Source organism: Lipotes vexillifer, unplaced genomic scaffold (genome assembly GCF_000442215.2).
Source record: "Lipotes vexillifer unplaced genomic scaffold, Lipotes_vexillifer_v1.1 scaffold230, whole genome shotgun sequence".
Taxonomy (NCBI): Eukaryota; Metazoa; Chordata; class Mammalia; order Artiodactyla; family Lipotidae; genus Lipotes; species Lipotes vexillifer.
Window position 1 is genome coordinate 2,893,308 of NW_006775143.1, and position 7,618 is coordinate 2,900,925.

At 42.8% G+C, this 7,618-nt stretch overlaps 1 protein-coding gene across 1 annotated transcript in view; it reads right to left on the bottom strand.

The window, feature by feature from the left end:
• Positions 1-7,618, bottom strand: part of PAPPA (pappalysin 1) — a gene marked incomplete at its 5' end in the record, with an annotated part of 257,734 nt that overhangs the window by 195,669 nt on the left and 54,447 nt on the right. Inside the window, 2 exon segments of the mRNA XM_007449800.1 lie at positions 7-36; positions 4,560-4,705. Coding sequence (XP_007449862.1) covers positions 7-36; positions 4,560-4,705 — 176 coding nt within the window.

Genomic DNA, 7,618 nt, shown 5'->3' on the forward strand with positions numbered 1-7,618 from the left:
GAATGCCATAGAAAGATGGATTCAAGACAATGCCACCTGCAAGGGGAAAGCCGGAGGATTAGGCAAACTGGGCACTCTGCTTCCTGATGCAGGGATCCCCAAATCAGCCAAGTGTAAATGGGGTGCTGCCCAAAGCAACCACAGGCTTCTCCACCCTATGACTCCACTGCTGAGAGCTGTTACGACTTGTGGTGTTAATCACTGATTGAGTAGGAAGGAGTCTCAAAAGTCATTTTGTGCAATCCCTTCATTTTTCAGTTGAAAACACCGATGCCTAAAAAAGTGAGGCAACTTAACCAAGGGGATTTCAAACTACTTAGAAGAAGTGGCATAATTAGAATTCAAGGACTTTGATTTCTGGGCTGGCCAACATTTCAGCTGCAACTTCTTAGGAAGCGTGGCATGCCCTGGTTCACAAACGCTCTACAGGCATCTGCTTAAATGAAGCCCTCATGGCCAGACACCTCGGTTCCGGTTCTCATTTTGCCTTCACTCACTCTGTATGGCAAGTCAATTGCCGTCTCTGAATCCCATTTCTGCAGCTCTGTACCCTTTGAGAGTGAATATTCATAAAGTCCAGCACCATGGCGTGCTCACCATTATAACACTGGTCAAAATAGCCACTGTTTCTTGAGCATTCATTATGTATCCTCAGGCTCTGTGCTCAGTGTTTAATGTGTATAATCACATTGAATCATCTCACAACCCAGTGAGAGGGGCACTGACTCACAGAGAGGTGAAGTAACTGGCCCATGATCGAATTAGTAAATGGGGAGCTGGAACTTGAACCCAAGATCCTTGGGTTCCAAAGCCAGGGGTCTTAATCTGAGTTCTACTGCTAATGCTCACCACAGGGTCCAGAATATGGCATCTCATTAAATGTATGTTGAATATCTGCTGAATGCCCACCCAATAAAGATGTTTTGTGAGGCCTAAGTAATCACACGTAGGCAGCCAGCATAGCACCTGACACACAGCAAGTGCCCTACTTACTGTCTAACCACTTGCTACTCCAGGTGTAGCTCAAGAACAAGCAGCAGCGGCATCACCTGGAGGGTGACTAAAAATGCAGACTCTTAGGCCCCACCGCAGACCTACAGAATCAGAATACGTATTTTAACAACAGCCCCAGAGGACTTGCCTGTGCGTTCTAGTTTGAGAAGCAATCATCTACCCCACGTCTTTAAAGATTGAGCTTTGCTTCACTTGAGCAGATAGATGGACCAGATGTCAGGAAAATCAATGGATAGCATGGCTCTATGTTCATTTTTAGGCACTGGAGAAATACACACAGGCTGGCAGAGAGATATTTCAACTGGAAAATCCAAGTGTGGGGAATTTCCTGGCGGCCCAGCGGTTAAGACTTGGTGCTTTCATTGCTGGGGGTGCAGGTTCGATCCCTGTTCGGGGAACTGACATCTCACAAGCCAAGCAGAGTGGCCAAAGAAAAAAGAAGGAAATCCAAGTGTGTTTAAGGGAAGGTTAAGATGCAAGTCTGAGCAACCTGCAAGCAGTGACTGTGTGCAGAGCAGGATCTTATGAAAGAACGGAGAGGAGCCAGGCCTTGCTGATTTGTGCTGGCAAGCCTGGGGCAGGCATGGGGGTAGTTTTATCTCGGACTGAACTGCTGGGAGGGTGAGCCTGCTCAGCCATGGGGCTCATGGAGTCTATTAATTCTGAACTGCTCAGAGCCTTCCAGCACAAAGATAAAGATGTATGAGAGGATGTGTGGGGCTGTGTGCACGCGCGTGTGTATGTGAGAAGGGGCAGGCAGAGGCGGGGAGGAAGAGAAATTGAGACAGGAAATCTCTCTCAATTATTTTCTGTCAATCGTAATATGAAACATAATCGCCTTCCCACCCAAGGCTTTTTCCAGGGATCATGGCATAACAGCAGGAAAAGAGGGTTAAAAGTGATTCTGTGCAAACTGATTTACAGATGATAATCCAGATGTCCTGGATTCCATAATAGAAACAGGACAGAGGCAATGCTCTGAAACTGAGCCACAAGATACAAAGGTACTTTTTCCACATATTAATTTTAAGTTTTAGGGGTAACCTAATTACATCACTGTGTATACTTATTTTGTATTGTATATATATATATATATATATATATATATATATATAGTTCTAATAAATTGGGTTTGATTGGGCCTACTGCAGAGGAGTTGCTTATGATCAAGATGTCTCAGAATGGGGAGATGGCAGCCTGGAGGCCCGCTGGAATTAGCTAGACATGGATTGCAATCTTCATTCTGTCTTGCACTGGCTGTGTCATCTTGGGAAAGTGACTTTGCATCTCTGGCGTGCTCTAAAATAAACAGCTACGATAGATAGCGCCAATGATTCTCTGTCTTTCTGTGAAGCTTTAACATTGAGGTAAATGGGGAATGGGAGGCTGGCAGGACCCCTTAGGTATTTCCAGGGATAATGACAGGATTGCAGACTTAATGTCCAGCCTGGCTCTGTCTGTTTCACCTCATCCCCTCCCAACTCTCCCCTTTTCACAGAGCGACAGCACAGAGCTTGAGCCCTGTTCCACTGCTTCTCTTAAAAGGTGAAATAGCTTGAGGCTGACATCATCCTGAAATACTATAACATGCTATGGATTTATAGCCTTCTGTATTCCTGGTCCTGAGCCAGTCTCTGAGATCCACGGTATTATCAGGAGTATTTTTCTCTAATTTTAGAAGCCTGCTGTTCAACCCTTCTAAAACTCTGATCATGACCCTTTTGGCTGATTTTCCAAGAGGACAGAATTTCAGCACTGAAAAGGGTCCTTGGAGACCCTCTAAGTCTAACCTATTCCTTTAAAATCTGAAGAAATTGAGACCTGGAGAAGGAAAGAGTCTTGCCTAAGGCCATCCTGTTAAGTCACAGCTAAGAACAACCATGTATTTTGGCCCTGAACCAGCAAGATTACCATACACCATGTTAGGCATGTGACATGAGCTAATCGGCTTCAGCTTGCCTAAGCTGCACACTCTCTTTTGCCTCGCCCCTGTCTGTCTAGGTCTGCCTGTCTATCTGTCTACCCAACCATCATCTATCTCAGGGTTTCTCAACAACAGCACTACTGGTATTTTGGGCTGGATAATTCTTTACTGTGGGTATTGTAGGAGATCTAGCAGCATCGCTGGCCTCTACCCACTAGATGCCAGTAGCATTCCCCCATTTGTAAAATCCAAAATTTCCTCTAGACATTGTCAAATGTCTCCTAGGACATAAAAATCCACCCAGTTAGAACCACTGGATATTTATTTTTGTTTCTGTCTATTTACACAACCACACATATGTGTGTGTGCAAACACACAGACACACAAATTGGTTTCACTCTCTTAAAAACAACTAGGAAAAGACAGTGGTCTGGAGAGAACTAAGTCTAGAGTTTGACTCAACACAACTTTATTGTTTGAAGTTGCAGAGTCCCTTATCTCCAAGATACTGTGGATTTAGAGCAGCTACTGGACTCTGGCTGTATCACCAGGAGACCAGACAGGCCTGAGGAAAGATCCAGCACCATCACTCTGCTGAGCCCTAGCATTCTCAGATGAAGGTACTCACTGAGTCATCACTATTCACTGGTGTAAATAATAGGAACATTCTAACAAGGGGAAAATAGCCAAATAAATTGCAGTGCCCTCAGTCAATGGAACATTATGTGGCTATTAAAAAATATCTCGTCTTTAGAGAACTGGACATAACCTAGAGGGATGTTTTCCTCTTGTGATGTTAAATGAAAAAAAGTTGGGTGGGAAGTAATTTTGAAGACTGTTTCACCATGGGAAAATGTAGATAGCATAATACTAAGTGGAAAAAAAAAGAATATTAAGTGCAAAAGAGCACATGCATGCGTGCTATGATTTCAAATATGCACAAGTTGAAAAATGCATGTCTACCTATAGACGTGTATTGGAAGAGAGCATGGAAAAACTAAAATTGAAGAACAACGTTTGCTTACAGGGCCTGGTTCAGAAACCATTGCCACTTCTGACTTTTGGTGACTGGTTTGTGTAAACGTATGTCTTGTTTATGGATCTGCATAATTTGAATGTAAGAAGAGCTCCTGGTGGTGTTGGTGGGTGGAATATGGAGGAACAGGGAGTTCTTACGAACTCTCTCTTGCCTCTTTGGCATCTTTCAAGTCAACCCATCACTGGCTGGGCCAGCACAATGGGGTTACTAGGTAGAGAAGATATCTGCATGAACTAAGAGGCAGGGGGTATAAGGAGAAAGCAACAGACGGAGACAGTTGGAAATTTAAATTCCAGTTGTGGTTCTGCCGCTGATTTGTTTGTGACCTTGGATAAGTCCCATTCCCTCTCTGGATCTTAAGTTTCTCCATTGGTAGAACAGGATTAATAACACTGTGATATTTCTCAAAGCATCACTTGATGGGTGAAAGATAAGGAATGCTAAAGAGTGTTGAAAAATTAAAAAGTGATAATAGGTTGTTCACCATCATCACTACCGTGATCTCCATCATCATCATCCTTTACTACTAAACGTATCCCTGTACTAATCCAATTTCTTCCGGAAGAAGTTTCTAATTCTCACCTAAATGCATTAGGGCCTCCTTGTCCCACGGCCAAGTTGCTACTCCTGCCAATTCCTCCTCCGAGGAGTTTGCAAAGAAGATATTGAGGTGTGTTGATCCATCCAGTCTAAGAATGTTCTTCAGCTCATTAACATCCAAGTATGCTCTGTAAGAGAAAAAGAACCTTGGCTGTCATCACCATCCAAAAAAGGTAGTATTCAAATAACAGGTACTCCCAAATTAACTGAGTCACGATGTGCCAGGCGCTTGGCTAAGCATTTTATAAACATCGCCTCATTGACTGCCTCCAATAATCTTCTATGGTAAGTGAGATAATCCCATTTTACAGATGAAAAAATTAAGTCCTTGTGAGTTTAAGAAACCTGAAGACTGCTCAGCTTATAAACAATAGCAGAGTTCAGTTTAAAACCTAGATTTATCTAAAGTCAACATCTGTGCCCCTAAGGACTCTGCTATATGGACTGATGATAGGGCAACATAATCTGGATATAGATTGAGAACACAGCATGGAAGAGATAACATGTATTCTAGCCGTGGCGTCTTCCCTACTTCATTCATTCACTATGGACCTCGGACCATGTATTTGGCAAATACGAAGCTGTCCTAGGAGGCCTACTTTGCATCTCTACTCAGATCTTGCAAGGAGGTGTTACTATTCTGTTCTCAAGATAAGCAACATGTGGTCCAAAGTGATTAAATAGGTTGCCCAAAGTTGCAGAACTGGGTTTCAAGGCCAATTCTGTCTAGCTTGGAAACTTATGCTCTTTACGCTGGGGCATTATCTGCCTCCCAAAGATGATTCTGCATTCTGTAAGCCTCTATTTCTTTGTCCATAAAATAGGCTAAGGGATATGGCATTTGGGGTACCTGCCGTTGTAGATATTTAGAATATAGACTGACATGTTTGGAAAGTAAATTAATTCCCCACGTTACGATCATCAGCCCTTTAATACACCGAACAAACATATGTTGGAGAGAGAAAGAAATGGCCTTTGGAAAGAGACTGGCATGTCCTAGGTGCACAATAAATAAGAACGCTTCCCTTGTGGAGTGTGATTCTCCCATCAGAATAGGAATGATAAAGCTTTGGGTCAGTCACAGGCATATTATTATTAGTTTTTAACCTCTTTATTGGAGTATAATTGCCTTACAATGGTGTGCCACTCTCTGCTGTATAACAAAGTGAATCAGCTATACGTATACATACATCCCCATATCTCCTCCCTCTTGCATATCCCTCCCCCGCTCCCTGTCCCTCCCCCACTCCCTAACCCTCCCCTCTAGGTGGTCACAAAGCATCGAGCTGATCTCCCTGTGCTATGTGGCTGCTTCCCACTAGCTATCTATTTTACATTTGGTGGTGTATATATGTCCATGCCACTCTCTCACTTCGTCCCAGCTTACCCTTCCCCCTCCCCGTGTCCTCAAGTCCATTCTCTATGCTTGCGTCTTTATTCCTGTCCTGCCCCTAGGTTCTTCAGAACCTTTTTTTTTTTTTCTTTTTTTTAGATTCCATATATATGCGTTAGCACACGGTATTTGTTTTTCTGTTTCTGACTTACTTCACTCTGTATGACAGACTCTAGGTCCATCCACCTCACTACAAATAACTGTTTCGTTTCTTCTTTATGGCTGAGTAATATTCCATTGTATGTATGTGCCACGTCTTCTTTAACCATTCATCTGTCGATGGACACTTAGGTTGCTTCCATGTCCTGGCTATTGTTAAATAGAGTTGCAAGGAACACTGTGGTACATGACTCTTTGAATTCTGCTTTTCTCAGGGTATATGCCCAGGAGTGGGATTGCTGGGTCGTATGGTAGTTCTATTTGTAGTTTTTTTAAGGACCCTCCATACTGTTCTCCATAGTGGCTGTATCAACTTACATTCCCACCAACAGTGCAGGAGGGTTCCCTTTTCTCCACACCCTCTCCAGCATTTATTCTTTCTAGATTTTTTGATGATGGCCATTCTGACTGCTGTGAGGTGATACCTCACTGTGGTTTTGATTTGCATTTCTCTAATGATTAGTGATGTTGAGCATCCTTTCATGTGTTTGTTGGCAGTCTGTATATCTTCTTTGGAGAAACGTCTATTTAGGTCTTCTTCCCATTATTGGATTGGGTTGTTTGTTTTTTTTAATATTGAGCTGCATGAGCTGCTAGTAAATTTTGGAGATTAATCCTTTGTCAGTTGCTTCATTTGCAAATATTTTCTCCCATTCTGAGGGCTGTCTTTTCAACTTGTTTGTGTTTTCCTTTGCTGTGCAAAAGCTTTTAAGTTTCATTAGGTCCCATTTGTTTATTTTTGTTTTTATTTCCATTTCTCCAGGAGGTGGGTCAAAAAGGATCTTGCTGTGATTTATGTCATAGAGTGTTCTGCCTATGTTTTCCTCTAAGAGTTTTATAGTGTCTGGCCTTACATTTAGGTCTTTAATCCATGTGGAGTTTATTTTTGTGTATGGAGTGAGGGAGTGTTCTCATTTCATTCTTTTACACGTAGCTGTCCAGTTTTCCGAGCACCACTTATTGAAGAGGCTGCCTTTTCTCTGTTGTATATTCTTGGAGGCATATTATTTAATGGATCGTTTTCTCAATTGAGAGAGGGATCTTGTTCACCCTCGTGCTTCTTTCAGCCCCATTTTATGTCTGCCGTCTTCTTTCTTAGGAATCCTCGTGAACAGCTGGTAAGCATTTCTTGAGTAAAGTTGGAAATGAATCAATGAATAAAAACATACATAAATAAGCAAGCAGGCAGCCTGATGTGGTAGGTGAGATGAAGTCTCTGAATAATGATATTTAATGTTTGTTGGGCCCTTCCATGTGGTCTGACTTTACATGGATTATCCACCTTTAATCTTCTCAATAACACCGAGGTAGGTGGTATTATTATCCCCATTTTCCAGAGGAGGAAAAAGAGGCTTACAGAGCCTTCGTACCTCGCTCAGGTCACACAGCTAGTTGGAAGAGCTGCCCTTTCTCCCGGTGTGGTTTCTCACGGGGGTTTGGTGCAGAGCCTGGCCAGTAGAACACTAATGATGCTGCCTTTCTCTTTCCC